Source organism: Pinus tabuliformis, chromosome 3_2 (assembly GCF_031772625.1).
Source record: "Pinus tabuliformis cultivar Carrire ecotype Pingquan chromosome 3_2, CPIR1, whole genome shotgun sequence".
In the NCBI taxonomy this organism is placed as follows: Eukaryota; Viridiplantae; Streptophyta; class Pinopsida; order Pinales; family Pinaceae; genus Pinus; species Pinus tabuliformis.
This window is the reverse complement of record NC_142302.1, coordinates 717,188,442-717,209,866: the sequence shown is the minus strand read 5'-3', so window position 1 is coordinate 717,209,866 and position 21,425 is coordinate 717,188,442. Positions and strand designations below refer to the sequence as shown.

Below are 21,425 nucleotides of genomic sequence, written 5' to 3'. Positions count from 1 at the left end.
GAAAAAATGAATGACATTTTCCTCCTTTTCCTCCTTTAATATAACTCCAAGTGACTTTTGGGTGATCTCTAAATCCAATGGCTGAAATAGATTTAGATCAATGGCTGAGATTAAATGCTCATTTAAATCTCACTTTCTATTTTTTAATTCACCCCACTTTAATAAAGACCCACTTAGTCATTTATTTCCAAAGTCACTTTTCCTTTCTAATTTTTCATTTACTTTAAAATTAGACTTAGTAACTTTATCACTTAAAGTCACTTTTAAATTAGATTTAACTTTATAAAATTATAAAGTCACTTTAGGAGAAAAATTAAATTCTTTTGGACACTTTTCCCTAGGCCAAAGATCAAAGCCTAAGGGAACCACCTGTCCTCCAGTACCAAATTTCAACAATCATTCTAGTATAGTCATCAACAAATAAAGCAAAGTACCTTTCTCCTTGGAGTGTCGAAGTTCTAGTTGGTCCACATAAATCAGCATCGATGATCTCCAAAGGTTTTAATGTAAAAAACTCCTTGGTCTTGTGGCTGGTTCTAGTTTGCTTTCCATGTTGACATGGACCACATACTCCTCGATTTGGCTTGAATAACTTTGGGATGTCTCATATTGCATTAATCTTGTTGATATTGATCTAGTTATCGAAACTTGTATGTCCAAATCGCTTGTGCCACAGCCAACTTTCATCTATTTGACTTAACTAACATTTATCTTCTTGAATTTTGTTCAAAATGTAGACGTTCTCTGATGTTCTAACTCCTTTCGCCACAAGTTCCCCTGAGGAAGAGTTCCTTATTTCACAATCTTTAGTGCTAAAGGCAACATTATGTCCTTGATCACAAATTTGGCTAACACTCCAGAGATTGTGTTTGAGCCCGTCTACTAGCAAAGCATTTTGAGCCTTTCCAGATCCACTTCCAAAGGATACATTTCCTTCCTTTTTGTTCAATGAGACAAACTTCCTTTTGTCACCTGTCATATGTCTGGAGCACCCACTATCCACAAACCAATGATTTTCATCACTGTGAGCACATAGAGCTAGGCCACATTTATCCGTGTTGGGATTCTCATTTTTTGCTTCTCTTCTTTTGAGGGGGCAATTTTGTTCATTATGTCCATTATCATTACATAATGAGCAAATTGGATCAAATTTGGCCAAGGGATCAAAAGAGTTGTAGGTCTTGATTTGTCCTTGCCCTTTGAGACCATATGGTTTGTTTGTTTGATCCTTCAATTTTGGTGTTTCATTCTTACGAGCCATGCAATGTTTAGCTTGATGACCAAAATTTTTACAATAAAAACAATGCCCAAAAAAGATAGTTTTGTACCTGTTGTAATAGCCATGATTTGAATCAACATTCTTCCTTGGAGTTACTCTCTCTTCATTCTTTGGATTTGAGATGGGCCTTTGATGAAATAATCTTTCTTCTTTTGGGTTGCTGGAAAGTATGCCGGCATAGCTTTTCACATTATTCTTAGTACTTGATGATTCTCCTTTAAAACCTATCCCAGATTTGTCATGTTGAGGTTTTTGAGCATTTAGGATAATGTCAAGTATTTGAGAGCTTTCCCAACCCTTTTTGACTTGCTCTAATTCCTTCCTCATAGATACTATTTCGGCTTCACGTTCTTCACAAATCTCTTCTTTTTCTTTTAGCTTATTTTTCAAGAGTTTTTCCCTTCTTTTTGCTTCCTCCTTTTCTACCTTGAGAGAAATGATTTTATTTCGTAATTTCTCATTTTCTTCAATGGCACTCATTAGCAATTCATTTACATTTCCTTCTAGACCTGAATCATCATCATTTGTGAATGCCATGAATAATACTTCTTGGCTTCTAGCATAGTCATTTTCTTCATCTGATTCATCATTACCTCCTTTGCGATGAGGGAAATGATTAGTTGATTTCTTTTTTATGACTACAAATTCATCTTCATCAGACTCATCTTGCTTAGAGAAGAAATTCTTCTTATTGAACCCCTTTTTTTTATACCATCCTTTTAGAATTTTCCTCATCATCACTATCGTGCTTGAGAGGACATTTTGCAGCATCATGACCTATTCTTCCACATTTGAAACAAATAAGAGGGTACTTACCTTTTAGTTTGGATCCTTTCTTTAGTCTTCGTACAAATTGCGCTAATTCGGATTCAACAACGGAGTCATCACTACTGGTATTCCATTCTTTCCCATTTTTTTATTTTGAGGCCTTGAATGCTGCATCTTTAGAACTTGGGCTTCCTTTTCTCATCTCATAGGCAATGAGGATTCCATGAAGTTCATCCATTTTGAGAGTATCTAGGTCCTTCATTTCTTCTATAGCACTTACTTTGGAGTCAAATCTGTCTGGGAGAGATCTTAAGACCTTTTGAACAATAGTACTTTCTTCAATGTTTTCTCCCAATCCTTTAAGAGAGTTGACCACTTCAGCTACTCAGAGAAAGTAAGATGCAATATCTTCTTCATCATCCATTTTCAGACTTTCAAATTGTTTTCTATGAGTTTGAAGCTTTGCCTTCTTAACTTTGGAGTCCCCATCATATAAACTAACTAGCTTATCCCATACTTCTTTCGCCGAGTCACAATTCATGACTTTTGTAAATTCAAAATCAGTGATTCCACTAGTGATGGAATTTAAGGCTTTTGCATTTGCAATGTAAGCTTTCCTTTCGTCTTGATCTGTTGGAAGAGTGGAAGGAGTTGTGTACCCATTTAAAACCGAATGCCAAACTTCAGGTCCAAGGGACATTAAGTAGTAGGACATTCTTTTTTTTCCAAAAACCAAAATTTGTGCCATCGAATAGAGGAAGTCTTCTTGACACTCCTTGATTTTTCATTGTGACTAAGAATCCTTCTTCTAGTTGTTAGGTTGATATGAAGAAGCTGGCTCTGATACCAATTGTTGGAAATACTGAGAGGGGGGTGAATCAATATTTTCTTTCAATTGTTATTATTACCAGTTTAATTCTTCACAATTTAAATAGAGAAATGTATAAGTATAATTTTATTGAGTAAAATAATAAATACAATATAAATGTGTTCCAAGCTCCAACTTGGTTTTGATGAGGCTCCAACCTCTAGGGCTTCGACCCTATCTTGTCAAGGCACCAACCTTGGATTTAGGAGCACCAATGCCAAGGACGCCAATCCTTCCAATTCTGAGGCACCAACCCCAAGAGCTCCGACCCTATCTTTCAAGATGAATCAGGTGATACAATGAGAATTTCTTCCCTATTATTCATCCCAGAAAACTCGGCCTCATTTATTGTACTTGAATTAGATCCTGATGTGACAAATAGACCCATACACACTGCCCAGAATTTACCTTAAGACCTACGGCCCACCCAACAGAATAATCTTGGCCCTGATGAAGAATAGAGACCCAAAAACAAGAAGCCCTTCGGCCTCCTCAAAAGCTCCATTGACTCAGACATAATGAAGCCCTTTCATCTGTAAAATAAGGTTGGAGGACACCTCTATATATACAAATTGGTGAGAGTCGAGAGACATGTCGATTGGGCTTTATGAGCCTACATGGAGGTGAAGTCGACTTTGACAATTTGCATATGAGAGGTCATAAATTCAAACACCCATTTCTCCTTATCCAAATTCGATGATCTTTAGGTCGATTTTGGTCCTCTCAAAAAGAGGAATTCAATGTCGCAATTATCTTCCCCAATGGAGCTGTCCAAAGTGGAATTTGGCCCTAGTTGCCAATTTTAACATATTGGGACTCCAACTGCCAAGCTTAAATCTTAATCGATGGCTCAGATCATTTCTAGATCGATCCATGTGTTTCTAGATAATTCTCACCTTGACTTAATTAATTATAATTAATTAACCAGTTTTCCCAAGTTTAGACTTAGGAAATATTAAAAATTTGGTTAATAATCTAATGAAGTCATCTCTAAGTGAAATTTCTAGAAACGATTTTTGAGTTTTGGAGATCTCATGTATTCTAGCCTTTCCACCAAATTTTGTGGCTAGAACACATTTGATGGTACAGAAACTAACATTAGAGATGTACTAAACCCTACAAACAAACACAAGTTGAAGCCTCTTATAAACAATTCATTCAACAATGAAGGCTCTCTGCAATAAGCACAACTGGAACATTTGATGTGATCCTCCCTTAGAGCTAACTAGCGTGGCATTCGAAGTCCCACCGAAATTAGCTATTGAGTTTTGCTCGAAACTCTTGAAACTCTCTTGAGTTTCTTCACAATGTCAAATAGAAATGATAAAAGAGAATCCTTCCAATTGAGCTCAATCATCTATTTATAATTCTCCATTGAGCCTCCTTCTAGCTTCTAGCTTTTCCTTTTTCCCTATTATTTTATCGGTGGGGCCCATTTTCCACTAGGAGACTTTTAATAAAATAATAATAATTTGCCTCCTTTCTCAATAAAATATTATTTTGTCACCATTTTCGAATAAAATAATAATTTTCCTTCATTCTCCAATAAAATATTATTGTGTCGTCATTCTCCATTAAAATAATATTTGCCTCCCTTCCTCCAATAAAATATCATTTTGCTGCTATTCCATTAAAATAATAATTTCTACCTTTTCTCACAAAATAATATTTTTCCCTTTTGAATATTATCAAAAGTTAGCAAAACTCCTTTGTGATTTTTGCATGCACAAAATTGGGAACATCACACGATGTTATTTGTGAAAGGACCATCTTCATGCCACGTAAGTGACAAATCATGACTCGTTAGAATTTACTGATTTAGAATTCTAGATTTTTTAAATTCAATTATTTTTTATTTCAAAATTTAATTATGCTCTAACTTTTCTTTATTTTGTTGTAGATGTTTAGTGGCAAAGCCATGGTGCAAGGGTACCAAAAATACAGAAATTCGCCATTAGAATCCCCAGCCAGACCTGTAATGCTTCGAGGTGTGAGCACAAAATAATATTTTTCCCTTTTGAATATTACCAAAAGTTAGCAAAACTCCTTTGTGATTTTTGCATGCACAAAATTAGGAACATCACACGATGTTATTTGTGAAAGGACCATCTTCATGCCACGTAAGTGACAAATCATGACTCGTTAGAATTTACTAATTTAGAATTCTTGATTTTTTAAATTCAATTATTTTTTATTTCAAAGTTTAATTATGCTCTAACTTTTCTTTATTTTGTTGTAGATGTTTAATGGCAAAGCCATGGTGCAAGGGTACCAAAAATACAGAGATTCGCCATTAGAATCCCCAGCCAGACCTATAATGCTTCGAGGTGTGAGCGGAATTGGAGTGTATTTGAGAAAATATGCTCAAAGAAGCTCAACAGGTTATAACTTTGAACTTCAACTAAGCAATTATATTTATTGCAATTTATGACCCTCAAGAGTTAAGACTCGTTAATTTTTTTAGACACTCTTACAGGTTGGAGTTCTCATGCATTAATGGCTTGGTGTATGTCCATTACAATCTCCGAATATGGATGAAGCAAATGGTGAATACACCAGATGTGGATGCCATTTCCTTAGACAATATTGATGTATTGTCTAAGTGGAGAGTGTAGTCTCTTTCCATCATGGAGGAGTCACCTGCATGATTAGAGGAGGAACATGTAGTAGTACAATATCAGGGGCAGCAAGAGGAGGAGGAGTCAAAGGACGAGTAAAAGGAGAAGGAGGAGGAGCAGGACAAGGAGGACAATGTGGCAGAATCAGCACCACCTTCTACAGATATAGGAGAGCACAGTTTCATACCTATTACTGATCATCTAACATTTGGTGCAGGGCTATGGCCTTCTACTGTTAGGGGCAGGCCTGGCAAACAGCCCATTATCTTTTCCCATAAAGAGGGGAGAGGACATTGATCTCAGATAGCTAGCAGCTAGTTTTATTTCTTTTACCATTGTACATATAACTCATGATGATGAGATACATTATATATGTCATGCTATTTTGTATTGGTTCTCCACATTTGAGTCCTTGATTGTACAATTATCATGGATCAAAAAGATTTAGTATTGGATTTGATGTATCGTTTTTATTTTTTCATATTTATGTGCCAATGTGTTTATTTGTTGTTGTTGTTGCTTTATATGTTTAAAAATATGAAAAAAAAAATGAATATATTATGCATTTTTTAATGTTTTCCGCAGTTTTCCAATTTTTTTTTATTTTTTCGTCAATTTTCCTGAAACGATGTTTTCAGGACCCTTGCCGATCTTTTGTTGATGCGGACTTTATTAACGTTGCTCCAAAGCAAGGTGTCCTCTTTAAGAAAGCAGCCAATTTCCACATAACCATCATAAAAATGTTCCCAAGTTGTCTCAAGATCTCCAACACTCCAATAAAGAATGTCATGCAAGCATCTGACTGAGGTCAAGCAACCACTAAGTAAGCCACATCCAATGTGCAAGTCCATCACAAACCATCCAAGGGCTAATCATACACCATGTAACCCAAATCTCATGACGCACTCCCAAACATGCTATAAACACTTCCAGAGTAATCCCAAACGCTAAGATAAAGATTATATGAAATAAATCTCACTAAAGCCCTCTATTGTAGCACAACTTGATAAATGAGGTGATAGAATTTTAGAGTAATGGTTGTATTGTTGTAATAATGTGACCATATGTCTTGGAGGTTTTAAGGGCTACCCATATAAGATGAACAAAGGGAGTTACAAAGGTTGGATGAGGCATGTAGACAAGGATATGTGGTTATAGGAAATTAGGAATACATCAAGTCCTTTGAAAACTGTACAAACATACTGCCTTGTACATTTCTGAATCATCAAATCTTCTTCATATTAATGAAATCACTCATTTTGACAGTGTATATCTATGTCTCTATTCATTTGTTGTTATTATTGTGCACTTTTGAATTGATACAGTATTAAGTGGGCATTAGCATTGAAGAGGGAATCAGTTTTGATGGAAGAATGAAGAAGGAAGCCCAAGATTTGAATGTATTCTCTATGGCAAAATGTGACTACCACTCTAATGCTTGGAACATCGTTTCTCACTGCTCTCCAAAACAAAACCTATAACTTCTGCAAAAAAAGGCAATAGGAAAAGAAGATAGCAATGATAAGCACCAGCTGATGAACACAGACAGGAGAAGAACACAGCGGGGAAAACCTGGAGAGAAAAAAACAATGAAAGCAGAGTTGGTATTTTTGGGATTTGCTGTGTTGGGAACATCAATTGAAATTATCCTATAGTGACAGAGAAGAAGCAAAAAATAAGAAATAAAATTGCACAAGGTTTGACATGGGAATGTAAAAAACAGTGACATGACAAAAAGTGGCAGGAAGCCAGTGGATCCCAATGCATCAAAGGAGCCTCACTTTGCTAACTATGCATACACTTGTAGTCTTTTTTTCCATTTGGACTATATATGGCGACCAATTTGATGGTAGTTTCATTGTTGAGTTCACTGATTATGGAGGTGAAAGCAGGGAATGTCGCACTTGAATAGGTTACACGTGCAGCATAAGAGTGGTGTCCAATGTTAAATAAGAAGACAGTCAGTAGAGAAAGAAGGCATGTAGCAAATTGACATAGATAAACAAATACTGTTACACAAAAGAATGCAGAACACTTAACCAATCAACGGGCAGAGAGAAAGATGGTGGAGAATTTAAAACGTTTAAACGTAATTCATTTTTGGTGAAATGTTTAGAATTTTATTCATTTTGTAATTGTTACTAAGAACTTGTCTAGTTGATCAAGCAGCAGTGGTGATAATCCCCCCAACAGGATGAAATGTTTAGCTACCCCAAAAGGGCAAGGTGGAGTCAGAGGCCACCATAGCTACCTACATGTCAGGCATATGCAATTTACAATGTTCATAGCCTCTAGGGTCGTCAATATTTTGCCCCATTGTTGATTGGGCGATGGTAATAGTTTAAGGAAGGATTAAAATTTTCCTGGATCATTTTGTACTTGAAATTAAGTTTTAGCTCTTTGTCCTCAAAAGGGTTGGTCATGTGTTAAAGCATTGTGGAATGGCCTGGACCAGTTTTTGGCGCTTGTGGGGGCATTTCAAAGTCTGAGGAAGTATATTTTGTAGTTCTAGGTAGTACTCACTATTGTTAACTGCCAATTCCTCAGAAAAGGTATGAAGTTGTGCAATGGGAGGGCAATTGAACAGCATGTGTGGTGATCACATGAGGTGCTTCATCTTAAAATTGTAATTAAATAAGCATAGTTGTGGTGTGGGTGATCCTGGACCAGGATAAAAGACTTTAGATTTGGTTAAATAAAATGAATTTGTATCTCAGCAACATCCATTAGATATTACTCAAGGAACACAAAGCATAATACACTGAATATATCTTGGTCAATCTACCAACACAGAAAAAGAAGAAATAAAGTGCATCAGAAATCATAAAGCTAATGATGAGTTAAGAGATTCATACTGGGACAATTGAGTAAAATCCATTAGGGATTTTGGTGTCAAATGATCCAGTTTCCCACAATATCTGTGAAGCAACTTGTGGTGAAAGATCTTCATCTTCAAAACTGCATCTAAGAGATTGCACAGTTGAAGAATCTACATTTGAATCCAAAACAATAGATTGCACTTTCTCTGCTAACTCCGATGCACACAAATTGTTGGAAGTATCTTCCTTTACTAGTTTTGGCACCACTTTTGTGTCATTCGTTTGATCCATTGCAGTCACCTTGTATACATAAAAACATTGACATAATTAGAAAAAATGCATAAGCCATGTGGTAATCATAACAGAAAGCAGAGAAAACTTGAGATAAATAAAAATTGCAATTATTAGCCACAATCACTAACGCAAAATAGAATTACTCCATTTTAATATCATTAAAAACAAGCCAAACAAAATTAACTTCTAGATACTATCTTTGCATAAGCATTAAAGAAACATATTACAAACAAACGTCACTGGCATGGACCTGAACTTTGGCAATTCTATACAGTTAAAAAGCCATTAATATTCTTTTCCAGAAAGCATGGAATTATTGTCAATACAGAATCTAGATAACATTAACATTAATTTGTAACCAAGAAGGTCCAAGTTGTGCACATTTTATGAACATCCAAATCTGATTATAACCAAGAAGGTCCAAAACATGGAGATTTTATTGAGTTTTGTGGCTCAGAAGGTACTTCTAGTATTGTGTCTTGACTAGAAGGACCTTGATTTGCCTCTTTAGGAGCTTGCATGCAACATGCAAAGTGTGCAAGTGAGTTGTATGATGTGAATGTGTTACATGTGAAATGCATGACATGTGCATGTAAAGCAAGCTAAATTTATTACTTGTACTTGAATTAAAGTAGAGAAAGCTAAAGATAGGATAGTTAACTAAAGTAAAGTCACATAACTTGACGAGCTAACTTTGGCTGTCAATTTTAGCTTAGGGAAGTTATAAATTGAGCCTAAAGTGAGGAGCTAAGACACAATCGCAACACAAGATTGAGAGAGGCTTCTCAGTGAGCGTGAGTTTGGTCGGAGAGAATGCAATGAGGCTGGTGATCAGTTTTGTATTTTCTCAATTGGGCCATTATCCTTAGTATGGGAGCCCAAGTAAGTTTCGTGAATAATTTATTAATGAAGAACTATTTATGTGTATGTGATTCAAATCGAATAATTTTGCTTCCACTAAATATTTTTGTGTTAGGAATTTAGCCGTGTATTCGTTCAGTTAATAATTGCTAGGAACTGAATACCAAGTGTTGGGTTCGGTAAAGTCTAACATGGTGGTATTAGAGCACCAACTCTGAATCGATCTTGAAATTACAGGTGTCTGGTTCACGTCAAATCGTCAAAGCCAGGTTGGCTGGGATCATACAAACCGGATTGGATCATACAAACCGGATTTATTTATTTTTGGGGCTGAGACGAATTTTCTTTTTTACAGGCAATTTTTTTATGAGAATAAAAAAGAAAAAAAACAAACTCGTAATAAAAAAAGGGGCCAGTTTCTTTTAAGAGAAAAAATAAATAAATAAAAGTTGGGCAATTGACAGGCCAGCCACACTTAGACCACCAATCAAGGGAGAAGGACAGGTTGTGTCGAGACATTTTGGTGACCGATAAGGCTGTCTAAGGTGGACTGAGTGGCCGACCAACCACTAGACTTAGCCACCAAGAATGAAGCAAAGAACAAGGGTCAAAGGTAACAATTCTTAAGGTTGAACGTGGTTGTGGTGAGTGAGAGTCTTGGGCGCACTTGACAATTGACCCAGGGCCTTCAGCCGACAAACAAATAACTACACATTCGAGTAAAGAATATAGCCATCATATATCGAAGATCAAGCCACAATAGCCTACGTGACTAGGTAAATGCAAGCGCAAATCGAATAACTGGTTGAGCGCACGAGATGGGACAATTACAGCCACTAAGAATGTAGCCGACAAATCAGCCCGACGTCGACGTAAGGAGACCAGATCAGCCATGAAGATTGGGCTTGAGGATAGGAGCAGTTTGTTGGCAACTGAGAGCAGACATCTTAAAGGTCCAAGCAAGCCGATGAGGGAGATCCGCGTAACAATGAACACACTCGGAGACGGTAGCAACAGATCAAATCCCCGCAAAGGGAACCAGCAGAGTTTGGTGGCATTGAGACAAGCCGCCAAGTAGGCAGATTGGGATCGAGTAAAGGCAGTTCCCAATAGAAGTCGACGTGCACAACCTAGCGTGAGCCGCCAAGTGCAAGTGAAAGGTCGACTGATCGATGAAACGACAGCGCCACCATGCTGCTAACAACTGAGCGGCATGGTTGTGGCAAAAATAGTCAAGCAAATTCAAAGATAGTCGACCAAAGCTTGAGTGCAAGTCGTCTGGAGGCCAGGCACAGAGGCAACAGTGACCAAGAATCACGTGTAGTAAGCATGCGCACCAACAAGCCACGAAGAGGGAAAACCACAGAGATTGGTAAACCTAAGCCACCAAAGGTGCTCGGATAGCAGCCCATCTTTCGTGGATGTCATAGCTAGGTTGTAGACGATTGTGTCCCAGGAAGAGTGCCACATTGGGCATGATCAAGAAACTGCAAGATGTAGTGGATAGCAAAGTTGTTGGGCAGGGGATATGTTGTGACAAGATGCGAGTGTTAGTAGGGTTTAGTTGGCAGAGTATGGTACTAAGGGCAGTACTGGTAGCCAACAGGACTAGCAAGAGGTCTTCCGCTCATTCTAGTTCTCCACGTCGATGACCTTATACTGACTGGAGATGAGAGCTTGATCCAGGATTGCAAGAAGGACCTTGCAAGGGAGTTTGAGATGAAGGATATGGGGCTTATGCACTATTTCCTTGGCTTGGAGGTTTGGCAAGGTGATGATGAGATCTTCGTGGGACAGGGAAAGTACACAGCAGAGATTCTCTGAAGATTTCATATGCAAGATTGCCATGGCCACTGTTAGTGTCAGCCTTTGCAGCCTTCCTCCAGTGATCAAATATGCTCTTACAAAGTGGTCTCAGAGTGTCAAGGTCAAATTTTATCATTTCAGTGAGTCTTCAAGTAAAATTTGGTCACTAGGCATCAAGTCTAGGGTTTGCTTTCACTCCTTTCAAAGTTGTCCAAATGTCAGTCCATGTCACCATTCAGTTGAGTGTACCATCATTCAAAGGGTTGTCATCATCATGTCAGGGTCTAATGGGGCATTTTACACCTTGTTCATGCTTCAGTTGCGCCTAGGCAAGGTTCATTTCCCTCTCCTAGGGTTTTGAAGGCAATTTCTCTTGGATGGTCAAATCATCGGCAAAGCTTGCGCCCTGATGTTCATCCACCTTCCTCTATCCTTAATGTACCTTATTAAACATTTCCCATCACTGAGATCCCCCAAATTCCTCATTTTCACACAAACCCTAGTTTCTTGCTACAACTTGACAATTTTCAAGGCTAGGCCTGTGTTTTGCCCTTTTGGACCCCTTCCCCTCACTCAAGTTCAGAGATTACACTTTCCCCTATTTCCTAACATCCCTCCCTACTTCCCAAAATTTCCTCAAGAATTTAGAAGCCCCTTATCCCCTTCATTTCGCTTCATTTCAACAAATCCCCTATTCCACACATCGGGGTAGGTTTTACTCAAAGGATGTTTCTGAGAAAGAAAAGATGAATTTGGAAAAATGAGAGAGGTTTTTGTCCACAACAGGCCCAAGAAGAAAAACCTCCTTCACATTTTACACAAGTGTTATGGTCTAAGAGAAATGTCAAAAATACCGTTGCCTCAGGGAATTGAATTCACCTCTGGAGTGACCTTGGAAAAATCAAGTTTTCTCCTAGCTTGGTTGGCCAAATGACTTGCTTGATGAGTCAAATGATGACTAGACACAAATATCTTTCCAATGAGCTATCATGAGCTCAATTTGGAGTTGAGAAAGACCTTCAAAAGTTGACTGCAACATCACTCTGCCTTAAGGCAGCCTCATTCTGCACATTTTGACCAGTCTTGGGAGATTTGACTTTTGACAGGGCAAATGAACTCCAAATTGAAAAATTCCAGTTGGGTTGGAAAGTAGACTCAAAGACCTTTCCAACGAGCTATCCTACACCCAATTTGGTGTTGAAATTTGATACCGGAGGACAGGTGGTTCCCTAAGGCTTTGATCTTTGGCCTAGGTAAAAGTGTCCAAAAGAATTTAATTTTTCTCCTAAAGTAACTTTATAATTTTTATAAAGTTAAATCTAATTTAAAAGTGACTTTAAGTGATAAAGTTACTAAGTCTAATTTTAAAGTGACTTTTATAAAGTCAATGAAAAATTAGAAAGGAAAAGTGACTTTGGAAATAAATGACTAAGTGGGTCTTTATTAAAGTGGGGTGAATTAAAAAATAGAAAGTGAGATTTAAATGAGCATTTAATCTCAGCCATTGATCTAAATCTATTTCAGCCATTGGATTTAAGGATCACCCAAAAGTCACTTAGGGTTGGGTTAAGGGAGGAAAAGGAGGAAAAAGATCATTCATTCTTTCATGAGCAGATTGAGAGAAGGAGAGCAAGAGAGCAAGGGAGATTTCTGGACAGCTGAGAGCGAAGTTTCAGCAGCTAAAAGCGGTGTTTCAGCAAAGCGGAGTCTCAGCAGCTGAAAGCGGTGTTTCAGCAAAGCGGAGTTTCAGCAGCTGAAAGCGGTGTAACAGCAACAGCCGCGGTGTAACAGCAACAGCAGCGGTGTAACAGCAACAGTTGCGGAGTATCAGCAGTGGTGTACAGCAAGGCTGAGATAAGTTGTAAAAGTATGTTTGTTGATTTTTTGCTGAACATTTCTCCTACTGTAAAAAGGCATTTTCCAGAAATAAAGAAGAGCTCTCAAACTGGTTTTCCCCAAGAGTTGTAGGGGGTTTTTCCAGGGTCAAGTTGACCAAAAATCTCAGTGTTTAAATGTGTTTTAATGACTATTTATTACTGCTGATTTTTATTTCTGCAATTTCCAGCATTCTGTAAAATTTCCAGAATTTGTGTTTTCAGCAAATTTATTTTTTTTCAGCTTGTTAAATGTATGGTTATGGGAAAGGGCATTTAACTATATGGGAGAAATAAGGAGAAACTGAAAACCGGGGTGGGAAATGAGAAATTTCTACATGGTATCGGAGCTTGAGTGCTGAAGGGCAGTTTGGGACAGCAAAAGAAAAAATTACAGCTGCTGATTTTTCACTCAGAAAATTCCAGCAAGCTGATTTTTTATAAACAGCAGTTTTATCTTTACCACAGCAGTGCTATTTTTCAGTTTTAGGACAGCAGGATGTCATTGGGATTGAGGGTGGAGGATAGGCTAGATGGGCATATTAATTACAGCGTTTGGAAGGAGAGAATGCAGAGTATTTTTGAGGAGGCAGAAGTCTGGGATATCATGGTGCATACAGCACAACACCCTGTTGTTGTGCCTACTGATGCAACTCAGTTGACAGCTTATAATAGAAAGAACAACAAGGGTAAGAGGCTGATTCTAGACGGAATCAAAGACCATTGCATTCCTCATGTGAGAGGAAAGAGCAATGCCCATGAGATGTGGACAGCATTGTCCAATCTCTACCAGAGTACCAATGAGAACCGGAAGATGGTCCTGAAGGAGAAGCTGAAGAACATTAAGATGGGTAATGATAGTGCAGCTGGATATCTCACAAAGATTACCAATGTGAGAGATGAGTTGGCAGCGATTGGAGAGGCCATTTCACCCACTGAGTTGGTGCAGATTGCAGTGAATGGCCTCCCCCGTTCATGGTTGAACTTTGCTGATGGGGTTTGTGCACGTGAGACCCTTCCCACATGGGAGAGGTTTTGGGATGATTGCATTCAGACAGAGATCAGGAAAGGACAGCTTGGGGCAGCCAAGCCAGTTGAGCAGGATGAGGACGTAGGCAGGAGGCAAGAAAGGCAAAGGGAAGAAGCAGGCTTCCACAAGCGGTGGTGGGGGCAAAGGCAAAGGTAAAGGTAAACAAGGGAACACACAGAAGGACTATTCCAAGGTGAAGTGTTGGAATTGTCAAAAGATGGGACACTATGCAGTTGTGTGTCCGGAGAAGAAGAAGAAGAAGGGGAAGAACCAGGACGTGGCAGCTTCAGCAGAGATTGAGGACTTTGCAGGTCGTTTTGACCGGGAGTTTGCGTTCACTACATGTGAGTCCTCTAGTGCAGGATCACCTGCCACACAGGTTCAAAGGGAGCATGCTTTTCCCTCGACTAGTGGAGCATCTTCAGGTATCTGGTATGTGGACAGTGGGGCTTCACGTCATATGACAGGAGTCCGTGAGTACTTCTCAGAGCTTTCAGAGAGTGGCACTGATATTGAGGTAGTACTCGGTGATGACAGAGTTGTTAGAGCAATCGGGGTGGGGACAGTGACATTTCAGAGGGAGTCCAAACCTCCCTTGAAGGTGTCAGAGGTTCTTTATGTGCCAGGGATGAGGAAGAACCTCATATCCGTCTCAGCTTTGGAGGACAGAGGATATGAGGTACTGTTCAGGGAAGGACAGGTGTTGATGTATCCTAGGGGCACTCCAGCTGATTCAGCTAGAGTGATAGGTGTACGCCATGCAAAGGTGTACAAGTTTGCATTCCAACCCCTTTTGGCATTGAGCAGTAGTACCGACAGCAGAGCTAGCAGTTCTGAGCTGTGTGAGATTTGGCACCGCAGGATGGGACACATGTATCATGGAGCCTTGAGGACATTGCGGGAGATCACTACAGGTGTGCCAAATTTCAGTACTGATCACTTTGATACTTGCAGAGGTTGTGCGATGGGCAAGTTTGCCAAATCCCCTTTTCCCAGCAGTGACAGCAGAGCGACTGGGATACTTGATTTGATTCATTCCGATGTGAGCGGTCGGATGTCTCATGTTTCCTTGAGTGGATATGAGTACTATGTTGTATTCATTGATGATCACTCCAGGAGGACCTGGATTTATTTCTTGAAGACCAAGAGTGAGCTCTTCAAGCGGTTTCAGGAGTTTAGAGCTCTTGTGGAGACATAGACAGGTCGGAAGATCAAGTCCCTGAGGTCGGACAATGGAGGAGAGTACACCCTTGGAGAGTTTGTTGACTATTGTGCGGAGGCAGGCATTAGGAGGGAGTTCACTATTCCTTACAACCCCCAGCAGAACGAGGTTGCGGAGAGGAAGAACAGATCCATCATAGGGGCTGCCAAAGCCATGTTACATGATCAGGGGTTGCCATTGTTCTTGTGGGCAGAGGCCTGCAACACAGCTGTTTACTTGCCGAACAGGAGTCCGCATCGTGCCTTGGGGCACATGACTCCGAAGGAGGCTTTCTCTGGGAAGAAACCTGATCTTGGTCATCTTCATATCTTTGGATGCATTACATACTCCTATATACCCAAGGAGAAGAGGACCAAACTAGAGCCCACCGCAGAGAAGGGTATCTTTGTGGGCTACAGTGAGACCTCAAAGGCCTTTCGGATTTACATTCCTGCACAGAGGAGAGTTGTTGTCAGACGGGATGTGAAGTTCGAGGAGGACAGGGCCTTTAGGAGGTCACGGGAGTTAGAGTATCTGGATCAGCCAGACCCTCAGCAGCAGTTGAGTCAGTCGCAGGGATCCAGTGGGCAGGGATCAAGAGGATCCAGAGGTACATCCATGAGGATGTCAGGTCCATCAGTGAGCAGTGGCTCGCCGAGCCAGAGGGGTGGTGCTCTGGGCAGCATGCAGAGTAGTTCACAGAGCAGTTCACTAGGGAGTCCACTGATGGACAGTTCACACGGTACCTCAGCTTCTACAGGTTCAGGTGCAGGCAGGAGGACAGCAGACAAACAGTCAAGAGTTCAGGCTACTGATGGTGATGAGGAGGAGGAGTTTCATTCTCCTATGGGAGAAGCATGCTCAGGGAAGAGGAAGCGCAAGTGGCTTCAGGACACCTTGAGAGATGCCACATCTGTTGCTGAGCCGAAGAGGCCGGTTAGAGAGAGTAGACCACCTGAGAGGTTTTGTAGCTATATGGCGATGGTTACCAGCATCCTTGACTCTGAGCCTTCTAGCTATGAGGAGGCAGCTAGCCAGCAGGTCTGGAGAGAGGCCATGCAGGAGGAGTATTCTTCTATCATGAAGAATGATGTTTGGGAGGTGGTGCTGAGGCCTGAGGGTAAATCCGTGGTTACTTCCAGATGGCTTTACAAGGTAAAGCATGCTGCAGATGGCAGCATTGAGAAATTCAAAGCAAGGTTTGTGGCTAGAGGGTTCTCCCAGGTAGAGGGAGTTGATTATGAGGAGACCTTCGCTCCCGTGGCTCGATATACTTCGATACGCTCCATTATATCGATAGCAGCAGAGATGGGTTGGAAGATCCACCAGATGGATGTGAAGACCGCATTTCTCAATGGCTTCATATAGGAGGAGGTGTACATTGAGCAGCCACAGGGCTTTGAGGTGCATGGGAAGGAGTCCCACGTGTGCAGATTGAAGAAGGCCCTTTATGGCCTGAAGCAAGCTCCCAGAGCTTGGTACTCCAGGATAGATACATACTTGCAGGGGATGGGTTTCACAAAGAGTGAGGCAGATCCGAACCTTTACTTTATTGTGATTGGTGAGGAGCCTCTCATTCTGGTGTTGTATGTGGATGACTTGGTCATTACAGGTGCAGAGAGACTCATAGAGCACTGCAAGAGACATCTTGCGGCGGAGTTTGAGATGAAGGACATCGGCTTGATGCATTACTTTTTGGGTTTGGAGGTGTGGCAGGAGGAGGGGCATTTCTTCCTGGGGCAGGGGAAGTATATTGTGGACATCCTTAGCAGATTCCACATGGAGGATTGTAGACCCATGTCTACACCGATGATCACCAACTGGAAGAAGCTTCATGCTTCGGATTCCGAGTTGGTGGATCCCACATTGTACAGGTAGCTGATTGGTTCCTTGATGTATTTGGTCAACACTAGACCAGATATCTGTTTTGCAGTCAACACGATGAGTCAGATTATGTGTGAGCCTAGGAAGGTTCACTGGGTGGCTGCAAAACACATTTTGCGGTACTTGCAGGGGACAGTGGATTATGGTCTGGACTACAGGCAGGGAGATGGAGTGAGATTGGCAGGATACACTGATTCTGATTGGGCAGGTTGTGCTTCTGATAGGAAGAGCACTTCAGGGTGCTGTTTTGGGTTGGGTTCAGCAGTAGTGTCATGGTTCAGCCGGAAGCAGCAGTCAGTAGCACTAAGTTCAGCGGAAGCAGAGTATATGGCAGCCAGTCTAGCTAGTTGTGAGGCCATCTGGCTTCGCAAGATGTTGTTTGGCTTATTTGGTCAGCCGTTGAGACCTTCAGTGATTTACTGTGATAATCAGAGTTGCATTAAACTCACGGAGAATCCAGTATTTCATGACAGGTCAAAGCATATCGGGATCAGATATCATTTCATCAGAGACTATGTTCAGAAGGGAGCTGTGAAGCTTGAGTATATTTCCACTGATGAGCAGGTTGCAGATATTCTTACGAAAGCCTTACCACGGGGCAAGCATGTCTACTTCAGAGACAAGATGGGTGTGGTGAGGAACACCTTCCTCGGTAAGAGGGAGTGTTGAAATTTGGTACCGGAGGACAGGTGGTTCCCTAAGGCTTTGATCTTTGGCCTAGGGAAAAATGTCCAAAAGAATTTAATTTTTCTCCTAAAGTAACTTTATAATTTTTATAAAGTTAAATCTAATTTAAAAGTGACTTTAAGTGATAAAGTTACTAAGTCTAATTTTAAAGTGACATTTATAAAGTCAATGAAAAATTAGAAAGGAAAAGTGACTTTGGAAATAAATGACTAAGTGGGTCTTTATTAAAGTGGGGTGAATTAAAAAATAGAAAGTGAGATTTAAATGAGCATTTAATCTCAGTCATTGATCTAAATCTATTTCAGCCATTGGATTTAAGGATCACCCAAAAGTCACTTAGGGTTGGGTTAAGGGAGGAAAAGGAGGAAAAGTATCATTCATTCTTTCATGAGCAGATTGAGAGAAGGAGAGCAAGAGAGCAAGGGAGATTTCTGGACAGCTGAGAGCGGAGTTTCAGCAGCTGAAAGCGGTGTTTCAGCAAAGCGGTGTTTCAGCAAAGCGGAGTTTCAGCAGCTGAAAGCGGTGTAACAGCAACAGTCGCGGTGTAACAGCAACAGCCGCGGTGTAACAGCAACAGCAGCGGTGTAACAACAACAGCCGCGGTGTAACAGCAACAGCTGCGGAGTATCAACAGTGGTGTATCAGCAAGGCTGAGATAAGTTGTAAAAGTCTGTTTGTTGATTTTTTGCTGAACATTTCTCCTACTGTAAAAAGGCATTTTCCAGAAATAAAGAAGAGCTCTCAAACTGGTTTTCCCCAAGAGTTGTAGGGGATTTTTCCAGGGTCAAGTTGACCAAAAATCTCAGTGTTTAAATGTGTTTTAATGGCTGTTTATTACTGCTGATTTTTATTTCTGCAATTTCCAGCATTCTGTAAAATTTCCAGAATTTGTGTTTTCAGCAAATTTATTTTTTTTTCAGCGTGTTAAATGTATGGTTATGGGAAAGGGCATTTAACTATATGGGAGAAATAAGAAGAAACTGAAAACCGGGGTGGGAAATGAGAAATTTCTACATTTGGACACCGGGAAGGCCTCCAAAATTGGTCTGCAAGAAGGCGCACTGGGTCCGCACCTGTCACAAAGAAAAGGTGCGGTCAGGTCCGCAAGATCCATGACCATTAGGTGCGGGACCGCAGGTAATGTGAAGAAAAAGTGCGGACCTAGACATTTTTGTGCAAAACACAGGGTTTTTCTCCAATGGCGCGGCGCTAAAATTCTAGAGCTCCAAATGAGGAATGGTTTGCATTTTTGGATTCAACATGGAAAATCACGACCACTGGTGTCCGGACAAAAAATTTTGGCAAGGTATGAGTCTCCAAAAGGTCAAAAAACACCCAAAAATGGCCTCTCTGCCACTTTTTTGACACACAGGAAGCAGTCTTGGGAGAATGAAGATTTGGAAGGGCAAATGAGCACCAAATTCAAAAATTCCAGTGCAGTTAGAAAGTAGACAGGACAGGCTTTCCAACAAGCCCACTTGGGCACATTTTGGACACCTGCAAGTGCCCCAAAACAGGCCCCAAAGCAGCACGGCGCACAGAGGAAAAATTGCCCAATTTTCTTCCGTTTCGCGAAATTTGGTTCGCGACTTCTCCAAGTGGGCCCGCTCATCTACACTTTGGTTTTTTGGCACCAAAGGCGGCATTTAAAGTGTTTTTTCTCCAGATTGGCTTCTATCCAAGTGGCGAACGAAGGCAAACGGTCACCCACGCCAAATGTCATGTTTGTAGCGCTGCACCTGTAGCTGATGGTTGGCTCTCCATCTCCATTTGGCAATGATTCGAGTAACTCCCCAACCCTTGGGCGTTCTATCTCTTCCCTTACACATTCTATATATTGTATGGAAGTTATTTGCAAAGGGTTGGCTGGCTTGTAACTTCTGGGAGACTGTGAGAAAGAAACTTTGTTTCTTCACTGTGTATTTTTTACAGAGAATTAATGAAAGGCAGCGGCTCTGTTTCATGAGATTCTTGTGGTTGTGAGTGTAGCAAATGTGTCTCTTATGTTTTCATATGTATTACGTTATGTTTCATAATTCAATTCATGTTCATTTGCATTGAAATTTTCTGAGTGAGATTAGGTAGAATTCAATTTTATTGCTCTGCCTGTGGAAAAATTTCATGTTCAGTGTTATTCTTCTGTTGAAAAGGATTCATGTCACTATGCCCTTTTCACTTTCTTCGGCAATCTATTCATGCCGCGGTACCTCAAACTAAATCGTTAAATTTCCGCCTACCTTGCCTCACGGAATAATCTGTGCCTTTGTATTAAATTCTCTGTTCTTTGCTGACCGTTGGTCCCATACCATCCCAGAAGCTTGGTCATTCATGAAAATTGTTTCCCGAATCCCTATTCACTTACTAGCCTAAGGCAAATATTTCATTGTAAGTCATCTCAAACCGTTTTGCTTATATATTCACTGAGCATGACTCGAAGAGCGCCCTCTCCTGCTCTGGTAGGGCTAGCTACCAGACTGAGCGTGGTTTGTGGTTACCCTGATTTTGCCTTCCTTCAGCCTAACGCAGATTTAGGTGCTAACAGCGACACCTCTAGTCACAAACTCGAGGAAGGTGGACACTGGCAAAGGAGAGCAAGTGGATCCTACAGTATACAAGCAGCTCATTGGGTCGTTGATGTACTTGGTCAACACGCAACCTGATATTTGTTTTGTAGTCAACCAACAAAGTCACTTCATGGTGGAACCGACCAGAGTGCATTAGGTTGTTGCAAAGCATGTGTTGAGATATCTCAGAGGCGCAACAAACTATGTATTGTGGTACAAACAGGTTGATGGAGTGAGGCTTGAGGGCTTCACAGATGCAAATTGGGTAGGGAGCTCCACAGAGAGGAAGAGTACTTCAAGTGGCATCTTCAGACTTGGGTCAGCAGCAGTGTCTTGGTACAGCAAGAAGCATAGATTAGTTGCACTCAGTTCAGCAGAGGCCAAGTTCATGGCTACTAGTCAGGCAGCTTGCGAGGCGATTTGGATGAGGAAGTTGCTTGTGGGACATTTCAGATAGAGAATGGAGCCTACCATGATACATTGTGATAATCAGAGTTGCATTAAACTCTTTAAGAATCAAGTGTTTCATGATCGCTCAAAGCGTATCGACATCGGTATCACCATCTTAGAGATTGCGTGTAGAAGGGGATAGTCAAGCTACCATACATTCCAACAAGGGAGTGGACAGCAAACATCTTGACCAAGGCATTGGCAAGAAGTAGTTTTGTTCATCACAGAGATAAGTTGGGAGTTGTACAAAAACCCTTCCTCGCTAAGACGGAGTGTTGAAATGTAGCGAAGGAATGGATTTCTTGATTTGTGCCTTAATTCAAGGAATCGATTTAGTGATCTTCTTAATCATGCATGAGTTTTAGTGATGTGGACAAGTTCAAGAAGTATTTTGACTAGTGCGAGTTTGTGGAGGACCGAGT

The 21,425-nt window shown here is 40.7% G+C and overlaps 1 protein-coding gene across 3 annotated transcripts in view; it reads right to left on the bottom strand.

Annotated features, from left to right (window-relative positions):
• Nucleotides 1–21,425, bottom strand: part of LOC149182644 (putative serine/threonine-protein kinase SIS8) — a 421,365-nt gene that overhangs the window by 381,340 nt on the left and 18,600 nt on the right. For all 3 annotated transcript variants that reach the window (XM_089416917.1, XM_089416916.1, XM_089416915.1), the window contains one exon: nucleotides 8,389–8,652. In XM_089416917.1, the coding sequence (XP_089273043.1) occupies nucleotides 8,389–8,643 (255 nt within the window). In that variant the 5' untranslated portion in view covers nucleotides 8,644–8,652. The remainder of the gene's footprint in view (nucleotides 1–8,388; nucleotides 8,653–21,425) is intronic.